Source organism: Solenopsis invicta, chromosome 3 (assembly GCF_016802725.1).
Source record: "Solenopsis invicta isolate M01_SB chromosome 3, UNIL_Sinv_3.0, whole genome shotgun sequence".
NCBI classification, from domain to species: Eukaryota; Metazoa; Arthropoda; class Insecta; order Hymenoptera; family Formicidae; genus Solenopsis; species Solenopsis invicta.
Window position 1 is genome coordinate 23592354 of NC_052666.1, and position 16124 is coordinate 23608477.

At 26.3% G+C, this 16124-nt stretch overlaps 3 protein-coding genes across 6 annotated transcripts; all 3 read right to left on the reverse strand.

Moving 5' to 3' along the window:
* Positions 1-266: 266 nt before the first annotated feature.
* LOC113002935 lies at positions 267-3281 on the reverse strand. 3 transcript variants are annotated; one of them, XM_039446499.1, is made up of 5 exons: positions 3055-3281; positions 2513-2590; positions 1630-1746; positions 703-784; positions 267-620 (listed from the first exon to the last, which is right to left on the reverse strand). In XM_039446499.1, the coding sequence occupies exons 1-4, from the start codon at positions 3112-3114 to the stop codon at positions 728-730; spliced, it is 312 nt and encodes a 103-aa protein (XP_039302433.1). In that variant the 5' UTR covers positions 3115-3281; the 3' UTR covers positions 267-620; positions 703-727. The 3 variants fall into 3 exon arrangements, with proteins under 3 accessions (XP_039302433.1, XP_039302435.1, XP_039302432.1); XM_039446501.1 differs by having other exon boundaries at positions 272-600; positions 708-784; XM_039446498.1 differs by having other exon boundaries at positions 414-600.
* Positions 3282-8942: 5661 nt separating this feature from the next.
* Positions 8943-12319, reverse strand: LOC113004504. Its single transcript, XM_039446630.1, has 6 exons — positions 12105-12319; positions 10899-11012; positions 10324-10401; positions 9808-9885; positions 9263-9360; positions 8943-9150 (listed from the first exon to the last, which is right to left on the reverse strand). Exons 1-5 carry the CDS (start codon positions 12162-12164, stop codon positions 9316-9318), a joined length of 375 nt encoding a protein of 124 aa, XP_039302564.1. The 5' UTR covers positions 12165-12319; the 3' UTR covers positions 8943-9150; positions 9263-9315.
* A 293-nt stretch (positions 12320-12612) lies between these two features.
* On the reverse strand, positions 12613-14681 carry LOC105201043. 2 transcript variants are annotated; one of them, XM_039446629.1, is made up of 4 exons: positions 14334-14681; positions 13964-14062; positions 13126-13479; positions 12613-12921 (listed from the first exon to the last, which is right to left on the reverse strand). In XM_039446629.1, exons 1-4 carry the CDS (start codon positions 14484-14486, stop codon positions 12835-12837), a joined length of 693 nt encoding a protein of 230 aa, XP_039302563.1. In that variant the 5' UTR covers positions 14487-14681; the 3' UTR covers positions 12613-12834. The 2 variants fall into 2 exon arrangements, with proteins under 2 accessions (XP_039302563.1, XP_025993780.1); XM_026137995.2 differs by lacking the exon at positions 13964-14062.
* Between the last annotated feature and the right edge of the window lie 1443 nt (positions 14682-16124).

The following is a 16124-nucleotide window of genomic DNA, read 5'->3' on the forward strand; positions in this document are numbered from 1 at the left end:
ACTAATTATTCTTGTATTCGCAATTTGCATATCGCCAGTATGCATTAAAGTGACTTAAGACATGCGCTGTTTCGTGTATGACCTCGGTATGCGCTTAAATTTTAGCGCTGAGTCAACGATAATATCGATAATGGCTTAGTGTTATCAGAACTAATAATTATGCGTATGTTACTTTAACTATGACGACATTTCGTAAATATTTCGAATGAGTAACTAGTAACTTATAAATGAAACCCATGAATATAAGCGCAATAATAAAAGTCGAGCAATTTTAATTAATTTTTAAGTAATGATGCCTGCGATTTGTATAATATTTTATGCTTTTTTAGTTAATTATTTGTTTTATACCAATTTTGTATTATTTATGAACAATTTATGTGGTGTATAAAATAGTTCTACAACAAAATATAATTGTTCAATACATTATTTATTATGACTGCAAAGTATATGATACATTTTTAAATAATTATCAAATTTTCATATTTATACGTATAATAAAGTATAAATATATTAAAAATCAGTAAAATAATCAAAGTAGTAAGTACATTTTTCATAGTGTCTAACAATAGTTCATTAAGATGTTGTCAAAAGTTGTCCTTCCTGTAAAAAGATTGATTCATCTATAAACTCTTAAGAAAAATCGTAAAATTGTTGATGAAGATCATTTAATAGGATATTTAATGATGAAAAATTTATTTATACCTTACATGATACTTTCTCTTTTTATTTAAACGGAGGAAGAAGAATTAAAAAAAGATGTTAGCGTCTTCCAAAGTCTATAAAGCTGCAAACATTTAAAGAAGTTTTATATTCTGTCGCACAGAAATAGTAATGCTAAACAATATAGATTCAGTTCTATTATGTTATCCTATAAGCGTAATACAATTTAATTAAAAAGATAGATAATTTTGTTCACCCCATTAACGTTTTAATTCAAAACCTTAAAAATTTGTTGTAAATACATTTAAATAATATAAATTTGTTTTAAATAATTTGTTAACGTTTTAATACTGATTTTCATATTGATATTGAAAAAATGTTGCAAAAGTAAGTTTTAAAGAAAGTAGAGAAATTCTTATTGGAAAAATACCCATCCAACCCATTAGTTTGTGGAATATTTTCTTCAAATTAGGGATGTTTGAATATTCATAGAAGATCATTTTAAAAAAGTAAATATGCTGAGAATATGTTTATGTTTTTTAAAGATATATTATCTTGAATATTCTAATAATTATTTAGAATTATTTCCATATTTACATGTTTAATGTATTATTTCATGGAATAATTATTATTTTTCGAATGTATTCTATGCGGAGAAAATTTTTCGTTATATTTTATCACAAAATTTGTTATAAATTTTATCATGTATAATAATCTTGAAACAACTTAGCAGTTTATAAAATTTATTTTTTTAATTATTTATCAGTAATAATGAAAATTTTTGAAATATACAAAAAACATTTTATAAACTATTTACAAATATTACTAAACTATATTGTAAAATGTTACAATGTTACAAAATTGTTTTAATTCGAGAGTTTTCAAAATTTTTCATATACTTCTGCATCTTTATTTTGATAATAAATAAAATTTATTTGTGTGTAATTTATTTTTATATTTAGTACTTACCCAATTACCAGAAGTATCAGTTCCACCTTCTCCAGGTAAAGTAGTAGTAAGAAAAATAGTAGTAGTAGTAGTAGTAGTAGTAGTAGTAGTAGTAGTAGGAAAAATGTTTTCAATAATCTGATTAAAAAGAAAACTAAATTAAAAGAAGTTTATAAATGTTCAATTTAGCTAACCATTTTACGTGCAAAAATAAAATTGTTAAATCCTATTTTACATTTGGCGCGTTATCTAATATAAAACCTTAAAAGTCTATTTTCCGTGTTTCTGATTTATTATAAATTGGTTAATTTAATAACGGTTTAATTATTTAATTTACATAAATATAATAATTGCATAATTGGTAAATTATTATAAATGTTTATTTTTGTTCATGAATTAATTTGCTAGACAATGTAACAAACCTAGCTGATTGGTTCTGTTGCTGTGCTAACTTCTGTTAATGCGGAATTAACAAATACTAATTCGTAGAAATATGTATAAAATAAAAAGTTCTTAATGCAATTTATTTTTAAAAAGTAAAAAATAAAAATATTGCGCGCGGAGCACGTGTTTGTAATGTCCAGATAATAAGAAATTCAAGAAAAGCTTGTTTTCTGGCATTTTTAAGAAAATTTATAATAAGTCTTATAATATCAACTTTTTTAATAATGACAAAATATTTAATACATTCACGACAGGCATATTTTCAGCTAAGCATTTCTTATAGATAAGTAGTGTGATTTATCGAATGGGCCACGAATTAACATTCATTAGAGACGGTGTATCTACCGTGTAGGTTACGGATTAGGTGATAACGATGACTAACATGACGCCGTTGTAAATATGTAAAATGTAATATTCAAGAAAAGCAAATAAATTTTTTGTTGGATAAATCGTGGAGTACCTTTTCTGATTCTTTACTCAATGATTCCTCACTTGAGCTGCCTTCACTTAAAAATCCCTCAGAATTTTCATCACTGATCTAATTGAAAAAAAACTGAATTAAATAAACTTTGTTAGTTGTCAATTTAACACTTTCACGTATAAAATTTAAATAGATATTAAATGCTAACAAATAGGTCGACATTTTTATATTATCAAATATTAAAAACTTTTACTTTAATATTATATATTTTTTTATTACAACTAGAAAGTTTTTGACATAATATGAACATTATTTAGACAAATATTACTTTTGACATTAAATTAATTAAGTGGATTTACTATTATTTTATAAACAGATATATTATAAATACAGTATTCGAGAATCTATTTTCTGAATAATTTTTTCTTTAGTTTAAAAGTTCTTACTTATGGAAGATATTTCTATATATTCATTATAAATTTATTTTACTCTGACAGATTTATATGAACAGAATGCAATAAGAAAAAATCATTTATAATAAAAAGTTATGACATATTAATGCATGTGTAGCGTATACGTACTGCTTTTCCGAAAACAATTCCGACGAGAACTAAGAATAGAAATACGTATAACATCCGCATTGTTACAGTTAAGCGCAACACGATTTTTACTTTCTGCGTAAAAATACTAAACTATTGTGAAATGATATTCCTTTACTTTGATTAAAGATCAATTTGTTCGAGTGAAGTATTTCTTGAAGAAATGTATTGCTGTGCATTTGACTTATTGAGCATTTTCTTGTAAAGGAGTGCTTTATATTGTCTCTAAAATTATACTACTTATTATTTTTAAATACTCAATGTCATTTTTGCTATCGCTATCGGTATCGATATTGCCGCATACATATTATATACGTGTGTTATACTTCCGTATATGACATTAGGAAAATTTTTATAATTTAAAAATTAAAAACTAAATGAGAAGAAGTTGTAAAGATTACAAATTTAATGTAATGAAAAAACCAATTACAAGGCGAGTTAGTTGCTTTATAAAAATAAATGCGATTACACAATAAAATACTTTTGGGTAAGAATAATAAGGAATTTCGAATATATAAAAGATAAATTTATATACAAAATGCAAAAGTCTTTAATCTAATTTTTACATATAAGAATTAGATCTTAGGTTATAAATTTATAAAAATATGTTTTTATTTTTAAATTTAATATTGTTTTACTTGAACATTTTTTAACAACATTTTTCAATACAAGATATTTTCTTTCCTAAAAAGGTACTTTTTCTAGATAAAACATTTATGTTGTAAGTATACCGGAGTTTAATAATAATGTGTACAGAAATAAAAATTAAAACGCAAATTGAGAAAATCTAAAGCCCGTTTTCGTAGAATTATTTCGAATATCGAATCTCATTGATGCAGTTGAGAAATAAAGAATGACGTGATCTCCGAAAAAATAATAACTCTCTCGTATAATTATATTAGAATGAATATTTTATATACTTAAGCAAAAACAATTTAAATTTTGATAGCTATACATTTTTCGTCGCTATATATATTGAATATAATACTTGTAAAATGATTTTAATGTATTAAAAATAGTAAATTTCTAATAGTAACTTATGTTTCTTAAAATCAAGTATTTAAATTTTCGTAAAATTGATCGATTTTAAAATAAATGCTAAAAATTTTTTTTTATTCCGCAAATAATTTTTATTGGATTTCACGTCATAAAACTTTAAACTACCACTAACTGGTAGAAAAATCAATTATCTATGGATGGACTATAAAAATTTAGGCTTAAATTGGCACATCATGGCAAATATTTTTATTTATTGATGATAAACACATGATTTTGTTAAATAGCTTATATAGATTATACGTTAAATAGATATTAACTAAAATTGCATTTCTTTATTTCTGATTGTAATATTTGCATACTGAAAAGCATATGTATATATTGCAATTTATATATAATCCTAGACGACAATTGGGAAGAAAGATAGGAAAATAAAATAAAGTATTTGTTATTTATTATAATAATAAATATTGCTAATTTCTTTATATCGTCAATATTATTAATTGTATTTATATATTTATATTATTTATTTATTTTTCTGTTTCATTTTTACTTCATTTTATACATACGTGATTATTTTATTTATACTATCCTTTTTTTACTTTTTTATATAACAAATGCATATAAATTTATTTATGTGATTCTAGAATTAAATGTTAAATCCTAATCTGTTTTAATTTATCCATTTTGAAGCAATAGATTTATGAAATATAATGCATGTAATGATTTATTATCGTAATTCGATATAAATATCCTTTCATTATATTTAAAGTAATTGTCACGGATCTATTACCTCAGTTATAAAAATTTATTCGTCACTCACCGACCGATGCGCAACAGCGGAGTTATTCTGCAAAGTCGTTTTGATGATTCTGTAACAAACAAATGTAAAATCCAAATTAAAGCAAGAAAGACAGAAAAGGTATTCAATAATTAAAAAAATAATTACTGCATGTAATTTTTACATGTTCCTTAAGTGAATGTTTAATTAGAATAATTATGTAATTTTTTAGAATACTTTATCTATTAGATACAAGCTTCTATAAGATTTTATAACTGAAAAATTTTTTTTTCTAATTTTTATTTTCTGAATATTTAATTAAAAAATGAATAATACTTCCGCGCATAAGATATAATATATAAATAAATTATATTTACCGCATGTTGCTCCGCCGGCGTCTGATGCCTCTACTAGGCCTCCTCCTCCTCTCAGATTGTCCAAATTTTCAGCATTAAAGGCACAACATTCTTTCTTGATATAACACCCGCGGAAGCAGTTCATGATAATATATACTTTACACTGCACTCTCAATCAAAGCTAAAAGATACAATGACGCGAGATTTTATCAGCAAAAACATTTCATAAACACTCCCATAAATGTTTAATATTTAATAAACATACTATTTTCGCCAGAATCGGTACGCGTAAGCAGATTTAACAAATAATACGAGAGTTCGTAATAATATGAGAAATCGATACGACGCAAGTAAGTCTCACTGACAGTATAAAATCGTTGAGTTGAGTTCGCATTAGCTGAGGCGCACGCTGCTAACTGACGAACGGGCTGTTTATCGCGGCGCAAGGGTCAACGTTCGACAAGGCCACGCCGCGACGTACTACGCATCACGTGCCACGTGTCGTCTAGTCTAGTCCGCCAGACGCTTCCCCCACTATCACAATACTCACGCTCGGCGCGCGGCGGCTCGGCCATTTCCGTCGCCGTTCGGCAATCGTCGTTGAGCTACCGCTGCTCCAGTGTCGCAGCGTTGCGAGCGCCACTGCTGCCAACGTTACCGTCGCCATACTGCGCAATACTACGCCATATTCGTTTGTACTGTTTCGTCGGTTGTCGAACGTTATAACAAAGCGTTTTCGTGCTTTTCGCGTGTTCCCAATCCGAATTGTGTACAAATGCGAGTATTCTGATAATCGTGAATCGCAGTGTCACACGCAGAAGTGATCGTTCTCGTTTGTAATCGCGAATATCGTGTATCCTTGTGGCGTAGCTTCGTCAAGTTCGTGCGCAATTGTTAGAATAGAACGCTTCATCTACGCATAGAATATCGCGAATGTCAAGTGAACTGTCACTAATCGTTGTGCGATCATATTGAGTACAAAATTTGCAATCGGGAGTGAGTTTGTCTCGTTTTTATTTATGCGTGCATTCATTCAAACAATTCGCTGTCTCAGGTGACGTGACACATTGGCCGTTCGATCCTTTTTGCAATGTAATGTCTGTTCATACTCTCGCGTGCATTTTGTTTTTTATTTGCGTTCGCGATCGTGTGTGATGAAATATCAGCGTAATATCGAGGGTGTCAAATCGGCCGGTCGTGTATACGTTAACGTGTGTATGGTTAGGTTAGAAAACAACGAAACGAGTCAGCAGACTTCCATCCAGAAGGTGGCATCCGTGGGGCAATTTGGTAAATATTTTATTAATTAATGTGTTTCTGCGTTCTTACATATACGGTTATGTACCGAAATTTATTGCCAGTACTAAAAGTATATAGTATTTGTGACATAAACTATAGATTTTCAGTACTCTTAGTGTATATTGGAACGCAGTTTGTCATATTTTATTAATTATTGTATTTCTGTGTTCTCGTATATGTATTTTTGTAATTATAATGCAACCCTCTTTAGACGATCTATAATTTGCAACAGAATTCAAGATAAAATTCTATTTATGATATATTATATAGAAAACATGCGAATAAGCAAGATGCATGAAATGTATAAATACTCGCACAGTGTATAAATACTCGTAAATTGTAAATGACATAGCCTACTGTGGCTGCGTGAAATTTACTGCTAGTATTGAAAATCTGTAGTGTACGTGACATGTACTATAGATTTTCAGTACTGGCAGTGTATATTGGAATGCAGCTTGTCATATTTGATCATCTACATGATCATATCTTGGTTCTAGAGGCAATTTATTTGTTTATTAAATTGAACATAAGAAATATTTTTGCTTATAGTAGTTAAATCTATCAATTAACAAAAATAAACTTGCTTGTCCTGATACATAAAAAAATTTTTTTTCTAAAGTGTTATTTAATTGTGCCTGACTTCTAGAAATAATTAGCATTGAATTCACATCTTACTAGAGATTTTTAGGGTTGCTGATTATAAATCTATAATTTAAATTTCAAAATTCAGAATAGCAGATCTATTATAGCGGATCAAAATATTAATCAAATCCAAAAAATTTAATATTTTTATCTGCTTTATTGAATTTTGAATGTTTGATTACAGATGCGTAATCAGTGATCCCAAAGACTTTAGAAGCAGGCCTGGCAAACTATGGCTTGTTGGCAATTCTCCAGAAATACATTCGGATTCCCTGTTGAGTGTTTCTTAGGTGTCATTTTATCCTTATTGTTTACTAAATGTTAAACAAGAATAAAATGACATCTAGGGGACACTCAAGAAAGAATCCAAACGTACACCTGGAGAAGAACAGTTCATGGGCCACAGATTTGCCAGATTTGCTTTGGAGTTTGAGTTTAATAAAATCTAAAAAAGTTGTATATTTTTGTCAAATTGGATCCACCATTTTGAAAGTAAATAGCGTTTTTTTTATAAATAACCTTTAAAATTTTTGAAAATTTGACACATATATGTTCCATAAGGTACAAAAGGGTTAAGACTGCATCTAAAAGACCAAGGGAATATGATAAATCTATATTACATAAAATATATTAGTAATCTCACGTTTATGAATTAAATAAGATAGTAGCAATAAATAATATTCTATTTATGAATAAATATATTTATATTTTCAGAATTTGGAAATGCAGTAGCAGCAGCAGCAGCAGCAACAATCGGTGGGTGAATTTGACAATCTATTTGCAAAATATAATGTTGACTTGTCATCTACCCATTTAGCATGTGTTCCAATACCAAGTAGCCATTTTTTATCTGGTCAACTTACATCATCGGTATTTAATAAGGATGTTAAGAGACAGGTGTCCATGAAAGTGAGACAGATGACAGGTTGAAAAATACCAGTGATATAAATGGAAAAGAAATATATTCTTAAATACATATAATATTATAGTATTCTGGAAATTTATAAAAGAAAAGTAAGTGCAAATTAGCATGAGCTGTATTTGGTAGGCAGGAATAACATAATAACAATAAAATTTCAAATTATTAAAATATATAATGGTATTTAAAAACTTTTCTTTTGAGCCATTTTTAACAAATATTGACAATGGTTAGTGTAAAGAATCGCATTCCGCAGCAACACAATTGCTATGTATAAATATCTGATAATTAATGTAACGTTGGACGGTAGATGATGCGAATTAAAAACTCAGCGACTAGGATTAGCAACAAACCGAGTCATTCGAATTTTGGATATCTTGTATATTTGGGTTAATATCCTAGACAGCACACGTATTTCAAAAATTTTTTAAAAACGTTTTTAAAGATAATTTTTTAACTTTGCGAAAATATGTCTTAACATATTAATGGTATAGTTATTATATTATCTAAACTAACAATTATTATGATACACTACTATTAAATTTGATAAAAACGAAAGAAATATGCGCTTCTTCAAGGTCGGATTGTTATCAAAGATCTCTACAACTACAATATATTTTTTCAACTTTTAGTCACAAATGTCATATATTTCTATTGCTTGTTATTCTATTTCTATTACTTCTATTGAATATATTACTTTTCTATTGTTAATTTAAGGATAAAACTTGAGAACGAATAGTACCGTCGAGCTATTTATTCTCCATTTATTACATTATTCATGATGATTATAATTTGTGTAGGATTTTGTACTTTTTTTATTTATTATTTGTTGGATATTAATTTTTTTATTTATGAAAAATTTATGAAATTCATGAAATAGTTTAATTGTTTAATATTTTATTTTTTTATTATAGTATTGAATAATACAGTACTATGATTTTAAAAGACAATGCGTTTGGAAAGAAATAATACATTTAACTCATATAATAATAATAAAGATTAAAATAAGTGCGTTTTTTCATAGATATATATAAAGTGCTAAGATAATAAGAATGCATTATGATGTCAATAAGAAGTTATTCCTCCTGTAAAAAGATTAATTTATTTACGTAGATAGAAAATTCAAGAAATTGTAAAATTTTTGGTAAAGATTATTTAATGCAAAGCTTAACAGTAAGAAATTTATTTACAACTTACATGTCCCTTTCTTTTTTTTATTTTGTATAGAATTTATTTCATAAGCAAAAATCTTAAAATCTTCCGATCTTTTTAAGCATATTGGACATCTTAGAAATCTGAAAACATTTAAAAAAGTTTTATGTATATAAAAATAATAAAATATTATATTAGTTTATATTTATTTCTATCATGTCCTATAATTATAATATAATTGAACTGATAAAAAAGAGATAATTATATTTTTTTCATTACGTTTTAATAAGAGGTTAAAAGTTTCCCGTTAGAAATAAATTTCTGTTAGAAATAAATTTAAAATTTTTTTTAAATAATCTTCTAAACTTTTGTAAAAGTTTTTACATTTATGTTGAAGAATTTGCTTCAATTCTAATTTTTAAAGAAAGAAATTTTTGTTAAATAAATCAAGTCATTCTATATATAATAATTTTACACTATAACTAAATCTTGTAGTAAAATGCCCTCTTTTTATATATTTTTCTTTATTTTTATTTAAATATTTCTTGTATTCTGATAATAAGTAATTTATTTTTATGTTTAACTCTTACCATTCCACCATTATTTTCATCATTTAAGTTCTTTTTCTCTTTTCTGGAACTTACATCAAAAATGTTATCTTCAGCAGTCTAATTAAAAAAAAGTTAAAGTCTGAATTATAAGAAATTTATTATATAGTTGCTAGTCTAGTTATACATATATAAATTGCACTTTAGTTATATATAAATTAACAATTTTATGTACAAAATGAAATAAAACTATTAGTTAGGTAGTTGTACATAAATTTTAATAATCTTATTTGATGTTTTCGTTTTATAATAAATTGTATAATAAATTTTGTATTATTGATTTTATATTATTTTTATCTTAAATGCGTGTTGACAAATATTATCTCTAATTTTTAAAGAAAACAGATAAACTTTAATTAGATGAATTATCGATATCTAGTATACAACAATTTTATATAATTTTAAACTAATCATATAATAAAACATTCTTATATATTTTTTTATCTTGCGATATTTTTTTGCAATACCAAGTACAATTTATTTTTATATTTAACTTACCAAACCATTATTATCCATTGTCCTTGTATTCGATGATTCTGTACTTCCCATATAGTGATCCTCATTATGATCACTTAGCTAATTAAAAAAAGATAGAAGTTTGAATAAAAAGAAATTTATTAATTGTCAATTTAGGTAACAATTTTATGATTAAAATTTAGTGAAGTTTTAGATAGATAGTTACATATAAATAAAAAAAAAATCTTATTTGAAGTTTAGAATAAAACGTTGCATTTATTTCTTGTTAATACTTTTTAGATATTATCTTGTATTTTAATAATAAGTATAATTTACTTTGTGCAATAAGTCTTGGATGTTTTCATCTTATAATAAATTTTATAATGTTGTTCTATAATATTAATTTTCATATTTTATATTATTTACAATCTTTAAAGAAACATGAACTTTTACTGAATAAATTGTGGAATATCCTGTATATATTTTTATTTTTTAAAAATCGTATTATAGAACTGTTTTTGTTATATATATATATATATATATATATATATATAACCTCTTTTTAGTTTTTTGCATTTTAATAATAAATATAGTTTATTTTTATATTTAATACTAACTGTATTATCTGTTTTTTCTGTAGTTGTTTTATCAGTTTTTCCTTCCTTACTCAATGAATCATTATTTTTTGATACATCACCTTTTCCTTCGTCACTTGATCCAGACTTATCATTCTAATTAGAAAGAAAGTAAACTGAATTAAAAGAAACTTCATGCACAGAGTTTACTATGCAACATAGACTTTGTGTAAATTCTAATAAACAAGTTTAAACTGATATTTTTCTTAAAAATCTAGAATTTTTATTGTAACTAAGTTTCTCTATGTAACATGAATATTATTAAAATGAATATTTTTTTTAACATTAAGTTAATAGAAGAGAAGATGATATTATGGACTGTCTAGGTATTATCTCCGTTATTACGTGACGAATTCTAATGAACATTTACAGAGTCATTAGTCTACCTTCATGTAGTGATGTTAATATTCCAATACAATAGTCAACATTTGTTATAAAGTATTTTTAGTTTTGAGCATTATGAAATTTTTTCAAGGTACACTTTAACATTTAATTACACACTTATTCTTTTTAAATTTAAACGTATTATCACACGAACGTACACTCGAGTGTCTGTTTGTTATTTAACTTTTTATTTGGTTGTACCCATTTCGAGTTATGCAAAGTTAAAATATAACATTCTGAATTCTGTTAATGTGGATTCTTAAGTGTACTGACCTCTCAATAGGCTTCTTTTTCAAAGTTTTCATGTCAAAGTTTGATAAATTGATTGTAGTGTTTCTATATTTTTATAAATGATATTCAATATAATAAATATATCAACTTTGAGCCCAGAATTTATTGAAGAACGATTTTATAAATATAATCGTTTAAATTAAAATCTTTATTATTAATAAAGTTATTGTATAAAATGTAAATGGCTATAATATCACCTTTTCTCTATTATTTTGTAAAAAAATATATATTATACATTATTTAAAAATCTATTTTTTTGTAATTCTTCAAAAATTTTTTACTAATAGAATATATTTATATAAAATATATTTATATACTATATATATATATATATATATATACTAATAGAATATATTCTATATATTTATATGGAATGTATTTATATAGAAGATATTTCTATAAATTTATTTTGCTCTGTCGGGCTAATATGAATATAAAGTAGTGATTAAAATTATTTATAATGAAAAATTGAAATTTTTATGGTGTATTAATGCGTATGTGATATACACGTACTGGCTTTCCAAAAGCGCTTCCGATGAGAATGGACAATAAAAATACGTACAGCACCCGCATTGTTACACTCTAACGCAACACAATATGTATTTGCAAATTAGCTTCTAAAAAAAACTAAGCTGTTGAGAAATATTCCTTTCTTACTTTGAGTAAGATCAAGTAAGTAATATATTTTTAAAGAAGTATACTGTTATGCAGTTGTCTTATTGTGAATTTCCTTATAAAGGAACGCTATATGTATTATTTCCCAAATTACACTATTAAAGTTATTATTTTTAAATACTTAATAGGACAATTTTGTTATCGCAAATTGACATTTCCGTATATTTGTAATTCTGCATATAACATCAATTTAAATTAATATTCGCTGCAGAACTTCCTGAATTGATATTCGCCATAGACCAGTGACTCGTCAAAATTATAATTAAATGTACCATTGCTTAAAATTAACATAATTGAATGCTTACTTTTATTTCAAAGGCTAAGATCCAGAGAATAAGAAACTCAAAATTGTGTAAGGTAAAAAATATTTGTTATAATTATAATTTTTTACAACATTATCTAAAGATTTGACATAATTGATAAAAAAAATATCCGGATATATTACTGAACCCACCAATTAGGATTAAGATATTTCAGAATTTTACTTCTGTGTCTTATATAATATATAACATTTTATTTAATTTATATCATTTAATTGCGTTTATATATTCACATTTGTTAATATTTATTATTGGAGTCCGATGAATCGTGCTCCTATGTTATTCAATGTATGCGTTATTCCTTGAGAAGTTTGTCTGGCGACACCGACAGGGAACTAAAAACATAAAATTTTTTGCAAGTTATTGTATTGTATATTTAATTAGAAAAAGAGAGAATGTTTTGTTTTAAAGAGAATATTAGGTTTCTTAATTTTTTTCCATGTCTATTATATGTTTTGATGTAGATATTCATATTTTGTTATGTGTGTATATATATATATATATATATATATATACTATATATATATATGTATACTTACGTCTACTAGGGCATTCAAAAAATTGCTGAAATTCTCATATCCACCAACAACCGCCTTTCCGATTCCGATGAATCTATCTCCCGTATTACCATATTTTTCTTCTTCCTTAATTCGGTCAACGAGAGGTTTTGGAGTTAGGAAGCTATCTAAAAGTTGTCTGACAGTGTCAGGTTTTCGTCTCTCTAAAATACCTTGGGCAGTTTCATTTTCTAAACGAATTGTCTCTCGATATATCGGGCGAAACAAACCCATTGACGTTGTACTTTGTGTGGGTTGTAGAGACCTGCGACTTTGAGGTTTGTCAGATTTAGCAATCAATGAGTCAAAATTATTTCGGAATTCATTGTTTATTTGCTGCAAAAGAATAAAATTTGTCAATATGTCATAATTAAATGTTGTGTAAACGAAAGGATATCTTGTAACAGAAGTTAAATTAAACAGCGAAAATGAGAAGAAAATGCAAAAAAAATTTAATGAATTTTCTACATATCTTGTATTAGTCGACTAACATGAAAATAATATTTTGATATCTTTTAGCATAGATATATAATTGAATTTTTATCTACGATTTTTTGCCTTCATGAATTATTTGATATTATCAATCGAAAGATACCACATGTTATAATACTAACTATAACACGACTTTCACATATTGATAAAGATGCTACTTAAATCACTGTATATAGCTATTATAAGAATTGTAAACTCGTATACAGCTCAAAATATTTCAGTAATGTTGCACTAATTTTACAACGTTTCTGCAACATTGTTGAGATTTTATATATGTTGCACGATATGTGAGCTGTCATTAGATAAATTCGATAGATATAGTAGTTACCTCTGCTCGATTGGCAACGATGTTTCTGGCCAATGTTATTAAATTGACAAATCTTCCTTGACCAATTCTAATGGTATCAGCGACACGTTCTAACAATTCCTACGAAATAGCAATTTTGATGTCGCCTGCCGATTATAGTGGCGAATCACGAGGATACAATTAAAATTTTACAACTAAGGAACTCAGCTATAATACTTTTTTACATAGATATTTTTGGATTAGATTTAGAGCTAGATTAATAACTTTTTGTTTTAATATTTTCAATGAAATGGAGCGACCTAATATGCGTGTTTTTTTATTCGATTTTCGTTTCTCAAATAATTGCATTTTCATTTATTTTCGCAAATAAATTTTATAATGTAAATTTTACCTTTGTTTCTTCTAATTTTGAAGGTACAGCATTTTCTGCATTATCTTGTATGTTGCCGAGAATAAATTTTGTCGGTTCTTCCGCAGGACGAGCACTTAGTAAATCTAACAAGTAAATAAATGATAGAAGCACTAAAATTGTTTTTTGAGACATGTTGTTATTTAATGTAGTACGAAAGAGTTTCTAAAATTAATTTTTAAATGTAGAGAAGTCTAACTTTAAAAACGCACACTTATATAGATATCAATCTAAGTGATTAGAAAGATTAATTTGATTAATTTTTGATTAATTTGTTCTTGAGAACACTTAAAATATCTGCAGCTTGCTGTTGAAGAGTGAAACGTTGACTAAAATCTCACTCTCGACGATGACGAACTTAACCAGCGGTTTACGACACTGTATTACTTTCTCTTTCGGTAAGCGTCTCCAAATTACAGGTGTGTGCCAATCATTGATTATGGAAGCAGAAATAAAATCGAAAACTTATAAGAATATTGATCGTTAAAATAAAAATTTATTTTTAGATACAAAAATACGCATAAAATAAAATTTATTACATTATATTTAGTGATATTATTGTATTATTAAATTATTATGTCATTAAGCGTATAAAAACAAATTATATTTGTATTTTTGTAACAATGTGTTATCAGTATGGAAACGAATTACTGTTAAGGTGTGATATTATTAATGTCATTTCAGAATTGTTTCAAAATTAGTTTAATGCGAAGGACGCCGCTATTCAGTTTTCAGGAAGTTTGTTATACGATGAAATATTAACGTAACGTTCTGCATAAATTGTTTACCTTTAGATAAAAAAAATTTAATATTACAAAATTATGCTTTAAGATCGAAAAGTTATTTGACGCGCAGTTTCGCGCACTTGAAAATGTATATAAAATTACACAATAAATATCATTACTAAGGTTTAGCTATGTGTGACCTATAAGACTTTTAATATTTGTGTTTTTACATGGGTCAATGTTCTCTATTTAATATGCTTATAAAATTAACCTTTACTTAACGGGGTCATGAAGGATCTGCTGTGTGATTTTAATGAAAATTTTTGGCAAAATTTTTTCTACGTTATTATTTTAATATTGGACTTTTGTCATTATAAATCGACTGTTCTAAGTTTCCTCTATGCGAGGCAAGATGCCAGAAATGCATCAATTTATTTTCTCAAAAATTACTACTTTTTTATATCTTAAAATGAATACCTTTTGTTGAAACGTGCACTATGACTGATTTTTTTCTTAAAGTTATATCTAAAAAATATTCGAAAAATCCAAGGTGTATTGTGTAAAGGTTGTTCGAATTTCTTCTTCCAGTGCGTGTGCGTACGTGCATACGTACACTGACGCACTTTATTTCTTTTTTATGTGCATGTACTCTCTCCATCTATACCCCTTCCAACTTTCAGCGATTTTCACCTGAATCTATTGTCACCTGAATCTAATGGGACCCCGTTCGTGCTGCGATTTATAATTACAATTTCTACAAAGAACGATATTATAGCAAAGTGATATTCCTCCTACAGTTTGCTACATAATATGCTGTATATGATTATGGAGACTTTTAAAACTGGATCTTTACAAAGTTTATTAGATATTACTCCAATTTCATCTACCATTCCACGCAAATCATAAAAATTTCGAGGTTTTGTGTAAAATTACAATTACAAATTTTCGAGATTATTCATTGTATAAATAAAAATTTATTTTTTGAAGAAAGAGACATAAATCAAAAATAATTCATTAAATTATGTATAATATTAATTATTTGATATGA

Coding starts and splice junctions, on each gene's coding strand:
- LOC113002935 (XM_039446499.1), bottom strand. CDS start 3,114: ATGCGGATGTTATACGTATTTCTATTCTTAGTTCTCGTCGGAATTGTT. Junction 1,747..2,512: donor TGAGTAAAGAATCAGAAAAG/GTACTCCACGAT, acceptor CTTTTTAATCAG/ATTATTGAAAACATTTTTCC. Junction 785..1,629: donor CTGATACTTCTGGTAATTGG/GTAAGTACTAAA, acceptor AAATGTTTGCAG/CTTTATAGACTTTGGAAGAC.
- LOC113004504 (XM_039446630.1), bottom strand. CDS start 12,164: ATGCGGGTGCTGTACGTATTTTTATTGTCCATTCTCATCGGAAGCGCT. Junction 9,886..10,323: donor CAATGGATAATAATGGTTTG/GTAAGTTAAATA, acceptor TTTTTTAATTAG/ACTGCTGAAGATAACATTTT. Junction 9,361..9,807: donor ATGAAAATAATGGTGGAATG/GTAAGAGTTAAA, acceptor AAATGTTTTCAG/ATTTCTAAGATGTCCAATAT.
- LOC105201043 (XM_039446629.1), bottom strand. CDS start 14,486: ATGTCTCAAAAAACAATTTTAGTGCTTCTATCATTTATTTACTTGTTA. Junction 14,063..14,333: donor CAAAATTAGAAGAAACAAAG/GTAAAATTTACA, acceptor GCTATTTCGTAG/GAATTGTTAGAACGTGTCGC. Junction 13,480..13,963: donor TCGTTGCCAATCGAGCAGAG/GTAACTACTATA, acceptor ATTCTTTTGCAG/CAAATAAACAATGAATTCCG.